Source organism: Lytechinus pictus, chromosome 3 (assembly GCF_037042905.1).
Source record: "Lytechinus pictus isolate F3 Inbred chromosome 3, Lp3.0, whole genome shotgun sequence".
NCBI classification, from domain to species: Eukaryota; Metazoa; Echinodermata; class Echinoidea; order Temnopleuroida; family Toxopneustidae; genus Lytechinus; species Lytechinus pictus.
In genome coordinates this window covers 69279917-69303955 of record NC_087247.1, presented here as the reverse complement: position 1 = coordinate 69303955, position 24039 = coordinate 69279917, and the positions used below count along the sequence as shown (strand labels likewise).

The 24039-nt window shown below is 37.0% G+C and overlaps 1 protein-coding gene across 4 annotated transcripts in view; it reads right to left on the bottom strand.

Annotated features, from left to right (window-relative positions):
* The window catches only part of LOC129256767 (uncharacterized), a 55856-nt gene that overhangs the window by 6626 nt on the left and 25191 nt on the right, over positions 1-24039 (bottom strand). For 2 of the 4 annotated variants that reach the window (XM_064097641.1, XM_054894933.2), the window contains 21 exons: positions 19544-22908; positions 17856-19097; positions 16873-17487; positions 16013-16295; positions 15563-15720; positions 14415-14598; positions 10504-10624; positions 10072-10181; positions 9764-9870; positions 8463-8501; positions 7754-7884; positions 7266-7434; positions 6842-7014; positions 6244-6539; positions 3735-3830; positions 3117-3286; positions 2217-2409; positions 1777-1876; positions 1374-1480; positions 714-801; positions 217-380 (listed from right to left, as the gene is read on the bottom strand). In XM_064097641.1, the coding sequence (XP_063953711.1) occupies positions 217-380; positions 714-801; positions 1374-1480; positions 1777-1876; positions 2217-2409; positions 3117-3286; positions 3735-3830; positions 6244-6539; positions 6842-7014; positions 7266-7434; positions 7754-7884; positions 8463-8501; positions 9764-9870; positions 10072-10181; positions 10504-10624; positions 14415-14598; positions 15563-15720; positions 16013-16295; positions 16873-17487; positions 17856-19097; positions 19544-22804 (7807 nt within the window). In that variant the 5' untranslated portion in view covers positions 22805-22908. Of the gene's footprint in view, positions 1-216; positions 381-713; positions 802-1373; positions 1481-1776; positions 1877-2216; positions 2410-3116; positions 3287-3734; positions 3831-5633; positions 5673-6243; positions 6540-6841; positions 7015-7265; positions 7435-7753; positions 7885-8462; positions 8502-9763; positions 9871-10071; positions 10182-10503; positions 10625-14414; positions 14599-15562; positions 15721-16012; positions 16296-16872; positions 17488-17855; positions 19098-19543; positions 22909-24039 lie in introns of those variants that run through there. The other 2 variants (XM_054894934.2, XM_064097642.1) reach the window with 2 other exon arrangements.

The window sequence follows — 24039 nt, the reverse complement described above, 5'->3', positions numbered from 1 at the left end:
CTACCTGTGTTCAATCACCAAAACTATTCTTTAGTTTGCTATTTTACAACAAAATAAAATCACCATCACTGAAAGTAAAACGGCACTCGATGCCTTAAAACAACTCGGAAACACACGATGGAACACATAAAGAAACTAAATGTTTCCATTATCTACACTGGGTAAACCTGTAATAGTGTGGATATGATAATATTTTGTTACTTTTCTTCTACTTACTTGGCATCTCTGGATCAACTACTTGTCCAGGTCCAAGATCACCTCTTGCCAACCTCGTTACCAGGGTTGCTTTCATTTGACTCTTCATTGGTAGTTCTTGTGCATTCTCTATCAATGACTGATGAGAAGGTGGTGGCTTCTGCTTCTCTATCCATGGTGAGAACCTGGGGAAAAGAAATTTAAATCAGTGTCAATCTTGTTGGTGGTAAAAAGACTTCTATTCTCATAGTTCAGGCAGAAACAAAAACCAGGAGAATAATAGCGAGTCAAATTAACTAAAATGTAAAATGGGAAGGAGTGGGTCTAGTAGAATTAAGCAAATCGGGAAAATAACAATTGTAAACTTAGATTTCTAAAAATTTGCACTACAATTTTCATCAAACCTTTGTTTTGAAATTTTAATATGTCTTTTTTATATCTTTTACCCTGTAATGTTCAGAAAAGTAATAAAGCTTGGGTATAAAAACTTGTGAAAATCGAAATAAATTTCCTTTTACCTGTCGACTTCTGACGTCTTCTTGTGGTTTTGTAGATTCTTTTCGGCAATATCAGGACCGTCTGCGTTGCCTATTTCAGCAACTGATTCTGAAAATGGAATTATAGATTAATCATACTGGTTAGATCGTGCTCATCATGTCCACACTGTGTCTAAAGCAGGGGCCGCGGAACCGGGGGGGGGGGGGCTGGGGGGGCTTCAGCCCCCCCCACTTTTTTCCAAAACCGTGTACAAAAACGTAAAAATTACCATATGATTGTGATTTTTAGCATGGTCAGCCCCCCCACTTTTGGCTCAGCCCCCCCACTTTGAAAAACGTTCCGCGGCCCCTGTAAAGCTGTACTTTATAATGGATATTGTTGTGTTAGTTTCTAGCGATGGATTAATAACAACTGTGACTATTTCTATTCCTATAATATCACAGATCAAGGGTGGCTAACAAGAATAATAAATGTAGAATTTAACTACCCAGACCTCTTATTTTAGTTGATTATTTCTTCTTTTCCACCTTTTTAAACCTTTCTCCTCTTATTTCTTCAATACCTGAAAATCTTGAGGTGGTACCCTCATTTCCCCTGTAGCGATGATGCAGTCACTAGTTATTTTCTTGATGAATAGTATAGTTTTGATACTATTCTATATCAATAGTGAATTTGTTTACCTGCTCTTTTGCTACTGGTAGGTAATGATCTCGTCATCTCCTGTATATTACCTGTAGACCGATAGTGTGTTGATGAGGTACCATTCTTCATTGGAGCTAACTTTAGACTGCATGTGGCAAAAGAAATGCAATAGTACAGTTTGACAAATATTTATTAACAACTGAGTTTGGAATAATCTTTGTATTTTGTTTAGCAACCCAAGATTCACATTTAACCTGTTGCCAGTATAGCCCGAAGAATATTTTAAGTTAACTTTGTTTATGAGGAGTTTGGATTGCATTTAAGCCTGTCGATAGGTTCATTTAACCTATGTAAACTAATTCTACATCCCGGCAAATTCAGGCATTGCGATTAACAATCAAAATTGTACATGTAAGGTTTAATATGAAACGTTGTGAGTACCTGTTAGTTTGTCTTGGGTCACCATGGATGATGGCGTCACGTTGGTTTTTCCCTATCTGATCTTGACTTGGTATGGGTCCTGATTTAGATAATTGACTCCCTGGATAAGAGGGAAGGAAGGAAAAAAACATGAAGGAAACCACAAGGCAATTTTCGTCTCGATAGTTCCAAATGACGACAAACAATGATTGCAATTTGGTTGAATGTGATTTGCAAATTTCAAATGCTGTATATAATTATTTCCGTTCTGACGGATGTGTTCTTAGTGTAATGATATTAGCCATTCAAATCTATATGTAATTTACTATAATTTCTAAAGGTAACATTCTTAATTTATTTTTAAAAAGTTGCTATGTAACTATTAAGACCCGCAAATAAATATAATTTACATGAACTTGTCACTCCAAATAAGAATATATTCAATGGAAGATGAAATATACCTTGTGCTCTAGATGCAGGATCAGTACTGGTATAGTTAAAGATAGAAAGAGGAGGAACTCTGCTACCAGCCTCCTGGTGTTCTACTTCTCTCTCAGTCTTTCCTTCAGTACATTCATCTACTCGTATTACAGGACGCTGCTCAAAGGATGTTTTTGTTGCTATTCCATTACTGTCTGATAGAGATGTCACAACCTAAATGGAAATAACGAACGTGTGTAATTACGTTATTGGTTTCAGCTGTATCATATTTGATTACACTGGCAATACATTTTATCCAATTTTGAATTGACCAAGCCATCTAAGTTATTATGCAAACAACTAAAACGAGCACCGTTTAGCTTCAAGAGTTATTTCAAAGACCTGATAAAGATTACAACAACCTATATGAAAACGACAAAAAAATGCCAATGAATTTACTCAGAAAATCAAAGTTCTAGATCCAATATTTAATAAAGTTTTCAGTACTGATACAGAAGTTGTCATTCTCTCTCCTCTCTCTCTGAAAAAACCCACCATACCAAAGATCAGTGACAGTACATCTAAGCGCTAATCAATTTCAAGAATCTCACTGAAATTATAAGATAATGGCAATTAGCCAGTGATGACATAAACTTTCAAGACATGAGACACATATGAAAATAATGTCAATAGTATTATCAAGTACACATCCGAAGTTTTGTTTTCTAGAATTAAAATATATTTTGAATTTAATCTAATTTTGGTTACGAATGGAACATAATCATAGGAATATACAAACAGATCTTCGCATGTGAATACACACATAAATAACATTTTAAGTAAAACAAAGGTAAATCAATGTTATCAAAGTACTGTTATTTTGAAATGAAAGGTACGTTTTCAAACTTATGAGAAATCAGTTAATATTATTGACGACCTACCCGTCCATTTCCATTGACGACAGACTGCATACTGCTCGCTCTCTGCCCAGCTAAACTACACATTGGTTTAGCAGTGACTGTTATCTTCACTGATGTACTAACTGTAGTGGTTGGGGGAGGGGTCTCTATACTAGGGGCTTCTGGGATAGTTTCGGGTAAGGAGTTCATATCTGCAGAAGACGAGAGACAGTATTTTTTCAATTATTAGTTTGAATTTATCCAACACTGGGCAACAATATGAGAAGATTATTTGCATCCATTAAGACAGATAAAAAACATTGCATGCACTTTAAAGAAACAAAAAATGAATGTTGACTTTACAGAACATTTTTACCAGAAATATTATATTATACAAAGCCGCACACAGTGGGACGGAGGCTACCCCATTGGTTTTTAAACTTACATTTTTATTCCAAACTTTAACAAAATTCCGCCCAAAGTGCATATGGACAAGATTCTTTTATTTCAATTAAAATTTAATATTCAATCGAGTGATTAATATTATTAATAAAATGAAAAACTTCAACAGAATCTATTACTCTCATAATTTTACATTAATAATTATGATTATAAAAACCGTCATTATTATCATGACTATATACTCGTTAGAATGTTTACCTCGTTTATATCTATCGTTCTCATGTGTACGACTGAAATGAACGTGTGATCTAGTTTGTGGTTGATTGCTATCAAGTTTTTTAGTTCGATGGTGCTCTGTAAGGAAAACAATATGATGCAAAACGAATTAAGATTAAATCAGGATAATCATATTACTTAACCAAAAACTACGGAGGCATCGTTTACACACATCCTAAATCTGAAAATGGCATATTGGCGAGGCTTTTGAAATAAGCAAGAATGTACTTAAAGAAGAAATATTGGAAAATCAGAATTAAAGTATCGCTAGACTTGAATTAAATAAGCAAAACAGTAATGATTTCGAATGAAAAATAGCGGATTTTTGTCATTTTTAGGTTTCCCATCATTTCGTTTAATACTTCTCTGCGTTTCAAATTGAATATGCAATAAGAGAACTGATCTTGCCACATCTCCATTTATATAAAATTACAAATCATTCCGTTTTTATACAAGAAATTGAAAATGGAATTGACTCCTGATTCAGTGTATTATATCTTCATTGCTGCAAATTATTTGGTTACAAGGAAGATGATTTTACACACATGAACGGAAACACACTGCCATCAGAATTGCGTTTTTATTACGACGTGAATATTACTGCTTCACCGAAATAATTCAAATCCTTGAAATAAAAAATAAAAAAAGTTGAAAAGTGCAGAAGAATGACCTATTTTCCACCCTGAAATGTTGTCACTTGTCGGCTCTTTCAAGGGGATAGTGTACCCATTCCGTTCATTTTTGGGCGTATTTTTATATTTTCTCCTGTTTAAACAAAATTTCACTAGTTTTGCTTTTCGTATACTCTTTATTTGTGCCATTTTCAGTTAGGAGTACAGCTTCAATTTTCACCATGCAATTTAACTTAAGAATTGTTTCCAGGCCACGGGTAAGTAATTGTCATAACGTCAATGCGCAATGCACAGACGATAACCCATTCTGTTAACCATCTCTAAATCACTATCACATTTGATTTAAAGTTGAAATAAGTGTTATTAATGCAGTACATCGCCTATTCAATATAACCAATATTAATCTTGAATAAGTAGTGAATAAATGTTACTTAATAAGCATAGTACTTGTAGACGGGCATGCTACGATGAGAGAATAATATACATGTAGATGTATACATATAACGTAGGCATAATGAAAATTACACACATATAAAAAAATATATATGTCTATTAATCTTTTACGCCATACCATGTTTAAATCGATAATCCTATTTTCATTGCTTCGAAGAATATCATTTCAAACTGGTATATTAATTCAGAAGAAAAAAAATAGCTTCATATTATATTTTCATAAAAAGACAGGCATTATATTAAGAGTGTCATGGAGGGGAGGGGGTAGGGGCGACCGACTTCTATCAACTTTTCAAGTAAGGTAAAAGAGGAGAAATAAAAGAAAAAAGGGAGAAAAGGAAGAAAGAAGAGTATTAAAAGAAAGGTAACTCTATAATCAATTTAAGGAAAACGAGTAAACTTCCCCATTAGGTCGCCTTGCCCCACTCCCCTATCAAGACATCCTTCCACCTATCATCATTGAGTTCTATTCACATAGAACAATATAAACATAATAATATGAAAACATATACTAGCAGAATATAGCAGAAATAAAATTATGAAGTATGACAGACAATAGCGATGATGTTAGCACGACATCTTCTCTAAGATGACGACGGATAATGGAAATTACAAGGGGAACGGGCACAATTTAATGAAATGGTAACAAATATAAGATATATCAACATGATTCATAAAATAAACAAATAAATCTAACTCATATAACCGAGGAAGGAGAAAATACATGGGACACGGGGTTATATACGGATGCACGAAAATAAAAATTATTGGCGTCTAAACCTTCTTCTGTTCATACCTTTCCCGAATTTAGTTGTCTGTTTGGTCGCTCGTCATGCTGCAGCAGTGGAGGGGTAAAGGGGCATAGTTATCAGATATTTGGATTAAACTCATCTTATTATGTTCAAGGGAAAGCCATGCGTTTGGCACGGATCTATAGGGATTATCAAAACTAAAGCAATCTCAAAACAGCAGAACATCTATTGAAAGAAGATTAGATATTGTAATATATGCTATCCCAATTTCGACTCAGAGAAGTGTTTCTTCATACAGTCATACGGGTTGGGACTGTTAGTCCAGTTTTCATGTTGAAGAAATATACATTAAGAATCTACTATTAGCGCTCATCTATTGGTGTTCCTTTGACAAACTTTGATTCAAGACCATGTGCAAGTGAAGCTCTTAAACGAAAGTGAAATGATTCTAATGAATTTATTTGATCACACTAACAGCATTTTTCACCAACAAAACAAAAATAAAATAAAATCATAAACCAAAATAATTCAAAAGGAATCTAAATGCTTATGGGTAGCAAAAAACGTGCTATATTCTATTGATAAAATGACAAGCAAAACTGATGATCGTGATCTATTTGTGATTAATGATAAACTTCTTTCACTCAGTGGTACCTTGCGTTGACGAAATCGATCGATCACTCTGTGATGACCGATCGGTATCGTATTCATAGCCTGATGATCTGGAGCTTGGTGAATCTGACTCTGGATGATGGTGATGATGACCAGTGTAACGAGGAGGTCTATCATATCCATTACCACTTCTTACATCTCGTCCACGATCACCATTGTTAATGTCTCCTCGACTTCCAGTTCGTCCACCCATGTGACTTCCACCACCGCTTCTCGGATCAAAGTTACGATCACCGCTTGATCGTCTCGACCGAGAATCTCCTCTGCCATCAGAAGACCTACAGGAAAGAAAATGATGAAATATTGGCAGTTGGAGGATAGCGGAAATACTTTGCACTGTTGGCGGAAACAATTCTCTTGTTTTACATTAAAATCTAATGGATCAAAAGCTAATGGTAAGTTAGCAGGTAATGAAAAATGTGGTCGTTGTCCACTCGTGACGAATAAGATACCTTTTATATCTAAAGACATGAGTTTTAAAATAGAATTGGTAAATCAATCTCATTACTGGTGATTATGGTGAATATGACTTAGATTGTGCTTTTTTTTTCTTTGTAGTTTGTGTGAATGTTTGTCTAACCTTTGATCATGATGATTTCTTCTGTTCCCTTGTCTGCTACCTGGTGAAGATGATGGTGGTGTCATCACAGAAGAATTGCCTGGTTGCTGACTACCTTGCATAGGTACATCCATTAAACGGTACCATCGAGGACGGTTCGTGAGTAGGCGTTCATCAGACAGATCTAGTATAACCTAATAAGGTAGTATTAAAGTCATGATTGATCAAAAAAAAAGTTTAATTTCTTGTTGTTAGAATGTACTTATTGTCCTATCAAACCTTTAAGCACTCTCATTTGGTGACTTCCTTCTTGAGATTTTTTACACCCACGGTTACCGTCAAACTTAATCATCACATTTTAAATTAAGAAATGCCTTCAAAGTAGGTAACAAACTATATGATAGGAAGAACATTTTTGATGAATGTCCTGATTATAAAGACTCACCTGCCCCATGAATTCACTGGTAGAACTTCGATCATAGTCCCATACGTTGACTTCGATAGTCCTGGATCTAATTTGACTTTGTCTTAAGTTGCGGAAGATGATGGATTGATTCCATTCTGGTGTTAGTGTTCGAGGCACGTAGCGAGATCTTTGTCTGTCTTCCGGACTGCTTTGAATTTGAAAAATAAATCAGATGTCGAATCAGATGTGTGTGATTCGTGGACTAACTAATTGAATATGAGAACGATCGTAATGTTTTCAATATGTTTTCAATATAACTGGACATATCACGATCGAGGAACAAATCATATCGAATAGGCCTATATAAAAAAAAATTACCAAAACAATTTTCTTTCAAAGTATACTTTGAACATTCCAGTTCTGTTATCGTTGAGGGCCTTCTTTCAAAATGTCAATTTTCCTGCTCCTTTCCTATCTTCTCCAACTTTCAACCCCGTCATTCTACTTTTTTATTTCGATAAACTTACCCCCTTGCGGGTAATAGGCACACACTGACGTAAGGATCCGCTAGATTGGTCGAATCTCGTGCAGTCAATCCACGCCCTCTCAAAATACCAACTAATAGCTCTGCGCGATGGTTGTCATAGGCAACTTGAAGCTGAGGACAAAAAGTCGTCATTTTATAGATAGTTTGAATTAAGTTTAGATTTTATAAGAATATATTTAAATTTAGGAAAAGGTACCGGACATGAAAGATAAACTTCACAATCTTACAAACCTATACTGCTCAATACATAATACTGCAGATCAGGTAAAGGAAATTAATTCATATCGGAGAGAAAATTAATTAAAAATCATTTAAAGAGCTATTTTTAATCTTATCCTTTTCTATCACTTAAATTTAGCATAGACATTATTGTGATAATGTTATGCGCTATTGATAAACAAAGTTTATTATTATCACCATTGTCATCAGTATTGCTATAATTATCAATATTATCAATTTCAAACCTCTTTTGAAAAGACGAGAATTAATTGTTCGAGAGTTTTAGGGATTGTTATATTTTGGGTACATTCAACAGTCATATCGAATGACAGTACAAGTTTAATGGCGTCCTCCATTTATATTATATTAGTTTAATCGGTTTCCGATTTTCGTTTGAAATCTTCCTTGTTGTTTCATTGTCACCAAAATTAGATCAAGACAAATTAATGTCAGGATTATTCTCTACTTACTTGAATCTCTCCGGTGACTTTTCTTCCTCTTCCTCTTCTCTACAAAGTTCATGAAAAACAAAATAAGGCATTACAGGGCATCAAGAACTTTACTTATTTTCCTTCAGAGCATATCCTATTAGGAAGATTATTCAGAGAAAATATATTCCTTTCTCTGCATTTGCTAATCATTACTTATAAAAACATGAAAAATATAATATAATATACCAGTCTCAATACGTTATGGTTAAATCTGAAATATTTAGACAACTCATACTACTTACTATCACTCTAGAATCATAATCTATTCGTTTTAAATGTTAAATCAATTCTTCTCTAGAAATTTCATGCAAGAAATCATAGCTGAGTCAAAACTAGAAATGTGCATGATTACATTCAATGAGTTAGCATATTACTTGCAAGTATGTATTTTCTTCGAATATACAAACAATACAAGCCATTCAATATTCACTTTAATTCAATCAAAAAGAACATTTGTTGGTAATTAAACGCGTTTCTTGCTGTATTACATGCACATGTAAAACAGCTGCAACTGGAACGTTCATGTTTACAAGTTTATAGACAAGATATAAAATAAAAGCTATAGGCCTTCATACAATTACAAAAAACAGGATCATGATAGTATGGACGCTGAAACATACATTTAACATGTTTAAAGGTCAAGTCCACCCCAGAAAAATGTTAATTTGAATCAATAGAGAAAAATCAGAAAAGCATAATGCTGAAAATTTCATCAAAATCGGATGTAAATTAAGAAAGTTATGACATTTTAAAGTTCTGCTTATTTTTCACAAAAACGTTATATGCCCAATTTAGCCACATGCAAATGAGAGAAGGACCAACTTGACTGAACCATTATGTTCAGGGAGAAATAAAACTTTGTTTCACATGACAATAAGGAGAAAATTCGAATATTCCATATTTCATATAATAAAATACAAAAGAAATAGTGAGTGAGTGATGTCATCAATTCCCTCATTTGCATACCGACCGGGATGTGCATATAACTATTTTCTGAAATCAAGTTAAACTTTAAAATGTCATAACTTTCTTATTTTTCATCCGATTTTGATGAAATTTTCAGTGTTATGCTGGTTGGATTTTACTCTTTTTATTCAAATCAACTTTTTGTTGAGGTGGACTTGTCCTTTAAGAATGTTACCAATTTGATAATAGACAAGACAGATATATGTAATTTGTCAACCTTCCATTTATTTTCAATTGCAAAACCTACAGCAAGAATCCAACCATTACATACCATCCTTACAGCCACTGATAAGAGTTGTGACGCTATAACTTACATGAGATGAGTAGCTACTATCTGAAGGTGATACTGAACTAGGACCATAAGAGGGATAGGTGATGCCCTCTAGTCTCTCAGTTAACATTCGTGGGTCTACTCCTCCTCCTATGAAAACAATCACACATACAAAATAAAGTTTCATCTCGCAATTCTAGGTGTGAGACCTAGAAATCCTTTTTTCATAATTTTTCAGAATGTAAAGGAAATATATTTCCTAAATTTTTGTATCTTCTTGGGTAACGTATGATTACTTTTATCGAATATACAGTATATGAATAAAAACATAATTAAGATATGCTCAGTTACCATATTCATTCCTCCTATATCCCCCTGGTGGCGGGGGAGGTGGTGGTGGTGGTGGCTCCCCGTTAGGTAATCGAGCACGTGGTCTCGGTGAATCAAGCAAATTTGGACCGCTGGAAAAACAGGAAATAGAGGAATTGAATCGAATTTAACTTTTATTTGTTCTACTTTTAGAACAAAAAACGACACTATATGCGTACAAATAAATATATTACAAAACAAAGGGTTTACACTTATTTAAATATTTGATATGAAATACGGAATGTATACCATAAATGAAAAACAATGCTTTTATTAATAGAACATTTCATTTAGAGATTAAAACACGTTCCGTTGTTAGGCTACTGAAATATTTAGTAAAGATACATTGATAAAATAAAATAATATTCCATTCATGCAATGACCTACGTGGATACCAAATAAGAAGGGAATTACCATTTTAATAGCACTTCAGTTTGCTTTTCCGATGATTTCACGATACGTTGAACCTCTTCATAAGTTCGTCCAGTTAATGAGATACCACACCATTCTAATACTTGATCTCCTTCTCGGAGACCTATACAGAAAAATATTGGTGAAACAAAGTTGAGCCGTAATTAGATTTAGGGATAATTTTTCATCACCCCATTTTCTCTGATTGTATATGGTATAGCTCCACTTTAAGCCACACGCATTTGAAATTCCTCTCTTGTCAAATTCAGATCACTGTAGCAAGGTAACCCTACTTAAATACGGTAAAAACAAACGAATAAACATGATACCTTAAGAATATTACTTCCTTGGACATTATACATAACGAATGGAAGCCTTCCATCACAGTCAACGGTGAGAGCCTGACGGCTGCAGATAAGTTTATTTACCTTGGCAGTCTCGGTCTGTCTGGATGGACCTACAAAACTGCAAGAGCCTGTTCAACTTTCAACAGACTTAGAAAAAGGATATGGGAGAAAAGAGGAATCAGTATACTGATCAAACTGAAGGTGTACCGTGGGCAGTCAACCTGCCCTCTTTGCTGTATGTCAGTGAAACCGGGTGGGTGTTTCATAAAGCTGTTCGTAAGATAAGAACGACTTTGAGAACGACTGGTGATCCTTTCTTTTGGTAAATGGTATACACCATAGGCGATGGTTTAGCGCGTAAGAAAGGACCAACAGTCGTTCTTAAAGTCGCTCTTAACTTACGAACAGCTTTATGAAACGGCCTCCAGGGGCGGTATTCTGAGGTCATTTTATCTTTAAAATATTTTATTTTATCTCTTAAAATGAAATTGGTATTCTGAGATGACATTTTATCTCTCAGATAAAATTAAACATTTTATCTTGAGTATAAATTTTATCTTGCGTATCTATGATGATACACAACAAAGCAGTGGCTGCGTAGACATACCCATCGCGTATCTGGCCATTGCAACGCGGGTGATGTGCTTGCGCCCAAGTTACTTTGAAGAAAAAAATAAAATAAACTTAAAAGAGGGTAAGGGCTATTTTATCTCCGCAACGTTCATTGAGAACAGCACCTTAAAGTTATTCCTGTACAATCAGGAAGCATTTCATAAGACTTTTCTTGACTAATATTGTCTTTGAAATGATGCTTGAAAAGATGCGATATAGACTTCGAAAAAAAGATGAGAGTATTTCCATTTTTGTTAAAAAGAAATCTCTGTAAGGACGCGCAGGCGTATAGTGCAAGCGTATTGAAGTCAATAAATTGACGCAATCTCACTCCTTCGCCACACCTCCTAGCGGAATGGATTTCCATTGGTTGAGTGATATGAGAGAGCTATAAAAGCGCGTTTCTGATTGGATATTGATTGAAAAATAGGTGTGTCTGATTGTACAGGAATAACGTTAAGGTGTTGATCTCAATAAATATATAATTTTTCTTCATTTTCATGTCAACAGTTGGAGTTAATTCAACTACAAATATTGACGAAATCAACGTCGCGGAAATAAAATAGCCCCTACCCTCTTTTAAGTTTATTTTATTTTTTCTTCAAAGTAACTTGGGTGCAAGCACGTCACCCGCGTTGCAATGGCCAGATACGCGATGGGTATGTCTACGCAGCCACTGCTCTGTTGCGTATACGTGTCATCATAGATACGCAAGATAAAATTTTGAATTTTATCTGAGAAATAAAATGTCATCTCAGAATACCAATTTCATTTTAAGAGATAAAATAAAATATTTTAAAGATAAAATGACCTCAGAATACCGCCCCTGGACATATCCGCAGAATGCCCGGCGAGCGTTTGCCAAAATACTTCTCTACGGCGCACAGTGGGCCAGAATGGGTTGAAAGTGCGCCAAAATTATATTCCGAGTTATATTAATACTTTATCATGTTGATTAAGGGTAATTTTTGGCGTAGAATCGGCTGAACATAATCTAAAGCCGATGTGACGTCACCTTGATACCAAATTTTGATTGGCTACTTAAAACCTATCTGTGAAAAGACAAATTACGCTAAACAATGTGAAGTATAAACTTTGGTTTATGTGCTACTTTCAGATTGACCAGAGTGAATGTTGGTTTATGCTTCTCACATGCCTAAAATGTGTGTATGAGATGCCGAAAATAGTTTTATGGCATCAAAATGATCATTAATTAGATTTATAAAAAAAACTTTCATCTGAAAAATATTAACCGTGCTTTATCAAGCTGTGTTGACTTGTGTAAAACGCATAGTATATAACACCACGAATGTATTACTATATGAGGAGAGTTTTTGGCTGAAATTATTCTACTAGTATGTTTTATCTCTGGAAGAGTTGTGGGTATAGCCCTTATTTGCGTTAGCAACCTTTATTTTGTTTACATTATGCCCGGAATTCATGTCATTTTCATGGAATGGGAGGGGATTCGTCCTCGCTGTGCAAAAGCGAACGGCAATGTACACCCATACGGTGCGCTACGACGACTGCGCGGTATAAAAATGACCGTTTTTGGGGTGTTGTGTCAAGTAAAATCGGCTCTAACATGAAAACAGGCAAAAACGGGCAGCTAAATTTGGTATCGACTTAAAGCTTAGACATCGGGAAAAATGATGCTTATAGAATTTAGACGGAAATCCACGGAAATCTAAACGTTTCTAATGTAAATGCGAAAAACATAGATTTTCAGCCTATTTCGAGGAATAATTATCCTATAAACCTCCTGAAAGGTGTCTTTTATCTACTTTGAACCCTTTTACACGAAAAAAAAGAATATATCAGGATTATGTGGGAGCCATTTCAGATCCCTACATGAAAAACCTCCTGTGAAATGGCCTGTTTTTCAACTAGGTTGTCATATACGCACATTTTGCAAAATGTCACATTTTACGATTTGAGGTAGGAAATTAACAACCTTTATGCAAATTCCGGAATGAAATATTTTGCTGAAGTATTGTTCAAAGTGTTGTCTTTCAGTTGGGCATGACAAAAATTAAAAATCTGAAATTGCCCAAAATGACTTTTGGCGCACTTTAATTGTTTCGCCCCGGCCCACTGTGCTGCGGTGAGCTGATGGTATGATTCACTCTCAAGGTGGTCAGAGGAAACGCTTTAGAGACACGTGGAAAGCTTCCCTGGAGTGCTGTGGCATCAACCCTGACATCTGGGAGGAATCAGATGAGGACCGTTCTGCCTGGCGCACCATGGTTAGGGCTGGTGTGTCAGGCTACGAGTGAAGACGTTTGGACAAGTAATAACAAAAACGACATTGTCGAAAAGACAGAACAAGCGCGAACGCTGTGCCTGCCCCACTCACTGCAGGCTTTTGCTTGTCCACATTTTTTTTGGCTGAGATTGGTCTATTCAGCCATCTTCGAACCCACAAGATTGTGTAAAGTTGTGGTCGTCTTCGCATGCGAAGGATGAACATCATCATACTGTCAAGAATGGTACATGAAAGCCATGGCATTACGTCGACCATTCATCTTTGGACATATGTTAGACTGTAAAGCAGTCTCACAATCCTTGCAAAAAAAAATCAATAGCAATGTGAACAATTATGTTATTGATATATTTTCAGTTTATTAAATTACTGGATCTCTTGTTTTTGTTGAAAAGTAAAATACTATTCATTTGAATTGTGGAATGTGAAAAGATGTTTACTGCATGAGTATGACCTATCTTATTGATTTACAAAGTTATTCATTCGTACATTGATCTTCTTTGGCAGGGTTACTATATTAGTATTATAATTGGATTCAATACAAATCTTACCAAAAATGAAAATATAAAAGCACTTTTAACTATGATGGAAAAAAAGAATATTCAACAACATAAAGAGTTAAGCTAAAAAGTACATGAAGAGTAAATGTTTGTTTGTTACCACTGTACGATCAGGGTATGAATTCTCCTTACCTTCTGTTCTCTCTGCTACTCCACCTGCATGTATTTCAGCTACATACGCAACCAATTGATCACTACCAGGCATCCTCTTACCACCTACTACCCTCATACCAAGTCCATTACCTCGGTTCGTTCGGTCACGTGGATCTCTCTGCAGACGGTACTTTCGACCTACACTAGCCTGTGGAGAAGGATCCTACGTAGTGAAATTTAAGAATCATTCTTTTGAATCTCATCCATTCCGATTAACTTATCAATCACAATTATAAGTGGTAATCACAAGTCTAGTTGTAACATCAAATACCCTTGACAAAGTATTTCAAGGAAATATATGAAAGGCAAACATTGACCCTTTACAATAAGTACATTGTTCTAGAAAAGAATGGAAAGAAACATTATAGCAATCTTAATCAATAAAATAATAGTAGACTTAGTTTTGAAAAAATAAATTTGGCAAGGTAAAGTCTTTCTTCTGTCGTGACTCGATGCATGATAAACATGTTAAAGCAAGTAAATAATAGCATTTCGCTAAAGGGGCTTTCACAATTGCTCGTGCGACCGTTTGCGATCACTTGGACACAATATATGTTGTACACAATCGCAACGGTTGTTAAGGCCACCGCACACCTTACGACTGTTCGCCATCCGATTTTGGAACAAATCGCATTTTGCTCATTTTCTAAAAATGTGAATGGAACATATCATTTTATTTGAGGTTAAAATTAATTGAAAGAATACTAATATAACCATTTTGAAAGATTGCAAGCCTTTATTTAGGAGCAAAAGCCAAATTAGTTCAAATCGTAGCCAATCGTACGATTGCTATGACGTCATTACGACTAGATATCAAATTCGCTTTTATTCTAAGAAGGATGATGGCATAGTCACACATTTGAACATATAGGTATTCGTACGATACAGAGTGAGATATTCCAAGTATCAATATTAGCATCAAATTTTACTACATTTTATTCTGAAATCGGGTCGCAGACCAATCGTAAGGTGTGCGGTCGCCTTAAGCAGTCGCACCATCAATTGTGAAAGGGGCTTAACATAAGATGGGAGCCAGCTAATATCATTAATAGCATTTGTTGTTTCTAACTCAGGGACTGAAAAATCCTCAGATATCATATTCATAAAGTGAGAAATTATTTACTTACACCTCCGTGTGGTTGTTGTGGTCCATGATGATATCGGAATTGTTCATCATGATACTGGGCACGTAGTCTTCGATCGACTTCGTTATCATCGCTATCTTCAGCTCGTCTTGACCATTCCGTCGCCTTAACGCGGATTTCTTGATCGCTGTAGTAATAATCTGTGAAGAAAAGAGACAAATGTGTGTGGTAATCTTTATTGTTCACATCATCGTCATCACCATCATTATGATAACGATCATGATTATCATTCTAAATATCGATAGTCACGACCAGGATCAACGTTTCTTCATATTCTTAACGTTCCAATGACACTGATAGTTAGCTGCACGTGTTGTTTTAATAGTAAAATAAGCGTTAAAGAAACGCCACAGCGATTACGATTAAAGATTATTCCTATATCTCAAATGATAGAATTCTGTACATAAATCTCAAGATATATTCGATGTATACCTTCAGGGTGCCGTTTGACCCTTTGATCATGAGGTACATCCATTGGTCTACTTTGGCGAGACGAACGACTGGTTTGTGGTTGTTGCCCCCCTTCAGACGAATCCCATTCTTCATCGGTAGTACCCCTACGTGTATCCCTATCATGAGAATGAGAGCGTTGTGGATCACGATCAGGAGGATGACTACGATGTGTATCTCGATCTTGAGATCTAGCACGATGGTTCTCATGTACTCGTGGTGGACATGGTGGGGGCTCAGGACGGCGAAATTCGGTTGCTTTCTCCTGCATTAAAACACCATCAATTGAATGATAATATTTTTAACCTTTTCCTTCCGTCTTATCGTAGCGTTAGTATATTTCGTAATTACTCTATTTTTATAATCAACGAAGACTAAAATTTGGGGGATCTATGTGTATATGATTTGTTGACATATCGGAAATCTTGCTTGATAAGGATTATATGTATTTGAGGATTCCCTACTTTGTTTATAGTCATACGTTTTAAATTTGGCTTTAAACGTGAATATTTCATGAATGTAAATGAACATTTTATTACGTTGATTTATTTCAATAAAACATACCAAGAAAAGGAAAATGAAGACTATTTTGGGGGAATCATTTTGTGGTAACAGTTGCTTACTTTTGTTATTATCCACGTTAAGTTATTTTGTTTTCTTTTCCTGCCATTGGCAAGTTGTGAATCTATTAAAGAACGAAATGTCGCCGGACACTGGAAAGGCTATTGATGTAATCAATTTCCCGATGAAGGCAAAAACGATGTCCGATATAAACATGAGAATTAGTCCCGATTGGTTAAAATAAAATATTTACTTTACACACTATTATATGTTCAACTCACCGGAGTGACTGTGTCATCGTATAAGACGTTTTCATCCTGATCAGAAAAAAGCCGCATCTCGCTGTTAGTGCTATCAAGACTACTTTCTCTAGACATCATCCTCGGTCTCTGCGACCTTTCTCCTCTATTGATACTTCCCTGTCGAGATGGGATTCCAGAATCACTCAAGCTCTCACTGACTCCACCATCTCGTTCTCTGTGGCCGTCGGTGATCGGTAGAATAAGACCCTGCTGATCACGGCGTATTCCTCGTTCACGATCAGTCAGTTGAGGTGATGAGTAATGAAATGGTGAACCACGTTTAAGCTTGGTGCGAGGGTAGGTGACAGGCTCTTGCCCCTCGTAGCGCACTGATTCATTCGCTGAGGAGTCGGCTTCGTAAGCTGCCTTGAGCGTCTCAAGACTGTGACTTGCTGATATGACGGGTTCACTGGTCGTTGATCCACTCGAACTCCAATCCGATTGTCTTCTGGTTTTGAGCTCTTCTAGTTTCCTTGCTGATTCCTCCATTTGACGCCGTCTTCTATCAAGCTCTTGGCGGAATTGCTTCTCCGTCTGCTCTCGGATCTTTCTCTCTATCAGTTCACCTTCCTTACTCAGGCGCTCAACATCATCCTGTAAAGAAGGGGGTATTTAACACTTTTGGTAATGTAGAAAATGAATGTACAGAAAAAAATTTGTCTTCCAGATTTATACATGTATACATATTTCTATGACTGGATATAAATGTGAAATGTAAAAATGTAATAAATAAATCAAAATTATAGCAGTTGCTTGTCATACGTTGCAAATTTATGGTCCATCTCATGTACATGATCAAAACTTCCTTTTTGTATTTGCCTTATTTCCCTATTGTAGCATTGACAGATGAATCTATGATTCATGGGTCTATTATGAGCAATATTGACCGTCAGACACTAACATAATAATATGCTTTCAGAATGGATGTTTGGTGAAAAAAAAGAATCGACCTCATTACTTACTGATGTAGCATTGGACGATTCCTTTCCCCGAGAGTTGTTAGAGGAGCCCTTTTTCGTTTTCGATGAGGAGTCATAAGAAAGCGACCTTTTATCAGCCATGCCTCCTGTACGTCGATCAGATATATTCTGGTGTAGGAAATCAAATTCAGAGTCTACATCTTCCTTGATGGGTGAAAAAGCGGGAGCTACAGAGTCCGTTGGCTGCCACCGTGCTTTCCTTCTCTGAGGTGAAGCTTGTTGAGATCCTCGGACAGGTAGTCCGCTACCAGATTTTCCTGTTTTGACAGTCGATGATGACTTACTACCGTTAGTTCCTTCCTTCTGCTCACCTTCTTGCCTCTCTGGACTGACGACACTCGTTTGGATTTCAGAGGGGGCTTGGGATGGGGATGGTGGGGAATTATCTAATTGCGCTCTGCGATGAGCGGTCACCTGTTTGAGCTCCTCTTTCATCTTATGACGAACAGTCTTTAAACCATAATCTGGAATTTCTGAGGTGGTGAACTTTTCCTGCAAAGGAGTTCTACGTTTGTTATCCTTTTTAGACCGGTTGTCATCTTTGGGGTCGCTGTATCTTGATCGAACTTCCTTTTCTATTTGGGAAGTATTGTATGCTTTATAGTCTGTACCGGTGGCTTCCGATATCTGTTTTTCAATTTCTCTCAGAATATCTTCTTCAGATTTTGATAATCTAATTTGATCTCCCTGAGACATCATCATTGAAGATGGCAAATCACTTGTTTCTATCTCATGAATACGATCCGAACTGATAGAGAGATTACCCGTTGGGAATGGATTATACATGCCATATAATGGGTGAAGTAAAGCAGCCAACTCTTCTGTTTCCTTGTCTTCACTTGTAATGGTGACGTCTGAATCTGAGAGGCTACCTTCATTCACCCCAGCTACACGGACCTTGTGGTGTTTGTTATATCTTCGTGAAAGCCTCTCCTTTCCTTCTTCAAGCCTCTTTGAATCTGAGGTGAGTTTTCTCAATTTTAGGAGAGCCTCACGTCTCTCTTTCTCCAGTTCTGCAGCCTTTCTAGCCAGTAGTTCTTTAACTTTCTTCACCTCAACACTTTTTTCAGGATCTCGTAAAATCTCATCAATAGTTGTTCTGAGGTCGGGTTTAAGAGAAACAGTAACTGGCTGGACATTCAGCGGAACTGCAGGGAGACGTCGGCGAACTTTGGCTGGTGTACTACTTTCACTATCACAACTTTCAGCATCACTCGAAGATGCCTGTCAAAAGAACATATAGTGAAATGGTAATAGAGAATATAAATTCGGCAATTATGCATTAATGATTAATTGAGTTGCTTTTGCCCTGGCTGACCATATACTGGTATGATAAATTAATGGATATTAAATGAATGGTTATGATCTAATTCAATATACAACTAATCATCACACAAGGAAGCTGTAAACAATTTTGTTCTGGTAATACCTAAATAATTTTGTGGTTTCGTTTTTAGATGCTCTAAAGTTCTCGTAATAGTGGCGGAAACTCCATTCAGCAAAGAAATAAACGAATAACAATCATATCAATTATTCATGTATATACTAATTTGTATCAGGAGAAATAGTAGTGAATTTAGTAGGAATAATAAACACATGCCTTAAATTCAACATATTCGTTGTTAAAGATATCTTTTAGACTTTGAAGCTATCAAGATCCTTAAGCATACCTTTAGATAGTCCTTTCCCGAAAACTGTCCAATATTTTTTATGGCAGCGATTGTGTCATGTGTAGAACTCAGTGACCCTGTATCTTTTCTCGATGCTCTTGAGTTTCTCTTAACTCCTCCACTTGGTTCTGGACTTGATGACCCACTTGATGATGCATTGGATGCCATTGGGTGCTTAGTTTCCTCCAAGGCAAATGGTCTTTTGAAGCTAAAATCAGTATCTGTAGAATGGGTAGATGAGGTAGGTGACATCTCAGGGCTGGTACCTACACCAATGCTAGTTGTATGGACAGACTTAGAAGGGGAAGAAGAGTTAGATTCTGGACTTTCGTTACCAGGTCCTACAGCTGCGTCCGAGAAGGATTTTGAACGAATCTTAGTGTGTTCACGGAGAAGAGGTGGTGTCGTTTGGGTCCGTCGTTCAACCATGGTTTGTGTTTGAGCTGATGTAGATTTCAAATTATCACAGGCTATAACTGTGTTTTCAGATGTGCTTGTGCTGTCTTCAGGGCTTATTGTGCTGCCGGTTTCAACAAATAATGGGCTTTTAAATGATTTTCTACCGGATGAAGGAATGTCTTCACTAATTGTTTCAGGCCATGAGATGCTAGCGAGTTCCTCGAAACTAGATCCCATTTCAGTGAGAACCGAGCGATATTTTCTTCGGTCATCATTGGGAGCATGGGTGTCCACCTCTTCTTCTACTTGCGTGGAGTGTTCCATTGGAAACATGGTTTCTGGAAATGTGCGCTTAGCAGCCCATGATTTTGGAGTTAGGGGAGGTGAAAAGAGATTGGGCGAAATGGGACTAGTGCGAGGGGAGGACATGTCGAATCTTTTACTCGGACTTGTGATCTTAGGTCGTTCATAAGCTCTAGAATCTACGGTTGGTGTTCTTGGTGAATCTAAAACACCAGAATTATCGCGCTTCGTGTTTGGGGTAAGATCTATGTCTAGTGAAGGGCGATATGGAGCTTGATCTACGATCTCCTTTTCTACAGTGGCTGCAACTGGAGCAATGTGCTCACGTGTTAAAACGGAAGACAAAGATTCAAAAGTCTGATCAGTTGAAAAATCTGATAAATCTGATGCTGATGGTAAGCCATCTCGTGCCGATAGTTGATCCTTACACGGTGACATATAATCAGGGCTCTCTTGGGTTTCTTCTGATGTTTGTTCCTGTATAGTAGATAGAATGGTTGTGCGATCTTGTTCCAGTTTGGGTTCCTCTTCTTCTGATTCTTCTGCTTCCTCTTCCTCCTCCTCCTCCTCCTCTTCTTCGTCTAAATAATATTCATCAATGTCCTCTTGTTCTTCCATTACGGTTGCTAAACCCTCTTCTTTTATACGGTAAGGCGAAAGATGTTCCACTACTTCATGTTCCATACTGATATCTTCCATAATTACGTCTTCCATGTAGTCGGTGTAGTCATCTCCGCTGTCAAAACTAGAATATGACCGATCTTCTGTCATGTAATCTTGGTCCTCGTAGTAGTCTCGATTGATATCTTCTTCTGAATCATCTGCAAGAGAAGTGCATTCAGAAGACAACGGATCTCCGCCAAGTTCAGACGATGGGCTTCCTCCTTCAACATCGAATATAGGTGAGAGTGGCATATCTCCGGTGGGCTTTTGACGTTTTGTACGCACCCCATTATTCGAATGTTTTTGTCCTATTACAGGCATTCTCCTTCCCAATCCAACTTTTGTAAGATCTTCAACCGAGATGTATTTTGACTCGGCCCCATCTGTATTTGGAGGCCATATAGAATGTCTTTCATCATCACCGCCTCCAATTGCACCTAGATCCGTTAGTCCTGGTAGATCTGATAAATCTTCTGAATTCTGTTTAGGTCTATCTCCAAGCAGTGTTTTCCTACCTCTCCTGTCTTGGTCATTTCTAATTTCACTATCACTAAGACTTTCATACTCTGATGGAACAGTTTCCTGTCTTTTGGTGAGTTTATAGTGACTGTCGTCAAGAGAACCCTGTCTTGGCGGTGTCTCCTCAGACTTTCCTCTCTTTAATCTCAACATTTTAGTAACTGCTTCTCCCATCGGCTTTCCTTCTGCAAGTCGTGCTTCTTCCTCGGCCATTTCATCTGCATCTATATGATGTGGATTATACATGGTGGTGTCAGATTTATCCGCCATGCTACGGGTAGTGTTTGATAAATGCGACAGCGTAGAAGATTGAGGTTCGTCTTTGCCCACGTTAGAGTTAAGACTTTCTTTTGATGACATTAAAACAAACGTCGAAACTGGACTTTCTCTATCAGCTGTCAAAGTGAAAATAGGCCGTGGTTTCTTGTCCGTCAAGTCCTCCCCAATGTTAGTTCGCTCAGTATCTCTTAATTCTGTTTTTGTAATGTCTATTGCACGTCCACTTTCTTTGGTTTTCTCCTCTGTGTTTTCAAATGACGCATTACTCTCAGCCATGGCTAAGAGCTGACGCATCATTTCAACTTCATCTAAACTACCCTCTTTCTTATTATGAGATGAAATATAAGGCTTTTCCTGGGATTTATTACTAGAAAGGGCAATGCTTTGTTTCAGGTGAGGAGATTGTTTTTCACTCTCACGTCCCGTCACTTTCGTTTCTTCCTTGATCACAACCTCAATTCTACTAGGCCTTGGGTTTGAATCAGGCGATTCATTTCTAAGTCTAGTCCCACTTGGATTCTCTCGTGCTGTTGCGACGGGTACAAATCCTACATTTTCATCGCGAGTGAGAATATCAGTTCTTCTAGAAACAACATTTGAAGCTATTTGGGAATGTATTGATTCGTGCACTAGATCATGTTCAGGCTGTTTTACAGACCCAAATTTTCTCGGGATGTCTTTAAACACAGGACAAATATCCAGACTACGAGGTTGTTGCGGCGAAGTCAGCTTAGTACTTTTCTCCAATACAGACCCGCTCTTTCCAGGATTGTTCCTAACGTGCCCTGATACTCCTTGTGTAATGTTATCCGTAGGACAAACCTCTCCCTTCTGTGAACAATCAAGAGCATTACATTTCTGAGAAATAGCCAACTCTTTATCACATGCAGTCAATCCCGTTGAATTATTATCTGATTTCTTCAAAGAAGGACAATCTTGCGATACGCCTGTCCTATCTCCTTCGAATTGACGAGAAACTTTCGATGACGGGGAATCTCTTGATTTTGGTTTGGTTGGATTATCTTGCAGGCGAGGGTTGCGGGGCTCTCCGTTCTTGCCATGTAATTGGAAACCATCTGTTGGTTGACTGACTACCATAGAGTGACCACTACGGCTAGCATGGCTCGGGGAGGAATGTGACGATTCGGCTGATGAAGGCGAGGTGCGGGATCCATTTCTTTGGCTTTTTGATGATTGTGAGTCTGTCATACATAGAATGAGAATGAAAGAAAACAACGTAATTAAGTTGAAATCGATACGAATCTAATAAATAATTGTTTTATAATTACTTTATAATGTACATGTATTTTATGTAAGGGTCAGTATTTTACAAGCCTCGGCTTCTTTTTGGTCCTAACAATTTTGTTACATATATTATGCTTTGTAATTGATTTTACTTTATACTGGTTTAATAAAATGAATTTAGTTTAATTTAATTTAATATTCTAAAGAAAATGCATTGTAACAATCAAATTTCAACTTTTAATTTGATTATATTTATTGATATGACATTATACCTGAATACACATTTCTATCGATCACTAGGGATGGACGTTTCACCAGTACAATGCATACCACAACCTCAAAATATAAACAAGGCAAAAGCGATTTTGTGTCTCGCCCACTTATGAAAATAACCAGAAATATCGTGATTTGCGAGGGCACGCAACAGAATTGTATCGAAACTTCACACACTTGTCATAAGAGCCTTGCACGTAAACTTTAATGTTGACCTGAAAATGACCTTTGACCTTACCATGTGACCTCCGACTGCAGCATAACATGCAGATTGCCTAAGTACATCTACCATCCAAGTTTGGTTGAAAAGTGACTTACGTACGGTTGCGGAGTTAGGTGTCATAAGAGAGTCTTGCATATAAACTTTAATGTTCACCTGAAAATGACCTTTGACCTAACCATATGACCTCCGACTGCAGCATAACATGCAGGTCCCCCAAGTCCATATACCATCTAAGTTTGGTTGAAAAGTGACTTACGTACGGTTGCGGAGTTAGGTATCATAAGAGAGTCTTGCATATAAACTTTAATGTAAACCTGAAAATGACCTTTGACCTTCTCATGTGACCTCCGACTGCAGCATAACATGCAGGTTCCAAAGTCTATCTACCATCCAAGTTTGGTTGAAAAGCGACTTACGGTTGCGGAGTTAGGTGTCATAAGAGAGTCTTGCATGTAAACTTTAACATTGACCTGAAAATGACCTTTGACCTTCTCATGTGACCTCCGACTGCAGCATAACATGCAGGTTCCAAAGTCTATCTACCATCCAAGTTTGGTTGAAAAGCGACTTACGGTTGCGGAGTTAGGTGTCA